Source organism: Pyrgilauda ruficollis, unplaced genomic scaffold (genome assembly GCF_017590135.1).
Source record: "Pyrgilauda ruficollis isolate IOZ18807 unplaced genomic scaffold, ASM1759013v1 scaffold1067, whole genome shotgun sequence".
Taxonomy (NCBI): domain Eukaryota; kingdom Metazoa; phylum Chordata; class Aves; order Passeriformes; family Passeridae; genus Pyrgilauda; species Pyrgilauda ruficollis.
The window spans coordinates 7,299-8,080 of record NW_024508844.1 but is presented as its reverse complement, the minus strand read 5'-3'; the positions used below and the strand labels follow the sequence as shown (position 1 = coordinate 8,080).

The 782-nt window shown below is 63.2% G+C and overlaps 1 protein-coding gene across 1 annotated transcript in view; it reads left to right on the top strand.

Annotated features, from left to right (window-relative positions):
* The window catches only part of LOC121355820 (prickle planar cell polarity protein 3-like), a gene marked incomplete at both ends in the record, with an annotated part of 9,343 nt that overhangs the window by 1,281 nt on the left and 7,280 nt on the right, over positions 1–782 (top strand). Inside the window, 2 exon segments of the mRNA XM_041471565.1 lie at positions 277–307; positions 523–703. Of these exon segments, the coding sequence (XP_041327499.1) occupies positions 277–307; positions 523–703 (212 nt within the window).

The following is a 782-nucleotide window of genomic DNA, read 5'->3' as shown; positions in this document are numbered from 1 at the left end:
GGATTTTGGGGCGCCCCCATTCCCGGATTTTGGGGTGCCCCATTCCCGGATTTTGGGGCGCCCCCATTCCCGGATTTTGGGGTGTCCCATTGCAGATTTTGGGGCGTCCCATTATCAGATTTTGGGGTGCCCCATTACTGAATTTCGAGGTGCTCCATGAGCAGATGTTGGGGTGCCACATCACCAAACTTTGGGGTGCCCCGTTATGGATTTTGGGGTGCCCATTATCAGATTTTGGGGCGCCCCGTGACTGGATTTCGGGGTGCTCCATTACAGATTTTGAGGTGCCCCATGACCGTAATTTGGGGTGCCCCATTACCAAACTTTGGGCTGCCCTGTTATAGATTTTGGGGTTCCCCTGACCGGATCTTCAGGTGCCCCCGTTATCAGATTTTGGGGCACCCCCTGCCCGGATTTCGGGGTGCCCCATGATCAGATTTCGGGGTGCCCCAATCCTGGATTTTGGGGCGCCCCCTGACTGATTTCGGGGTGTCCCCTGACCGGATTTCGGGGCGCCCCCAGGAAGATCTGCCAGCACTGCAAATGCCCGCGGGGGGAGCACGTGGGGGGCGGGGTCCCCCCGGCGCTGCAGGGGGTCCTGGCCCGGCTGCTCCCCGAGTCCCACCCGCCCCCTGGCTCCGAGGACTCGGGGTGCTCGGCCGAGGAGTTCGCCTGGGCCCCCCCCGGCCTCAGCCCCGACCAGGTAACCCCCCCCGGACCCCAAAACCCGAGGGATGGAGACCCCTCCCCCATCTGTGCCCCCCATCCCCCCAGGACCCCAA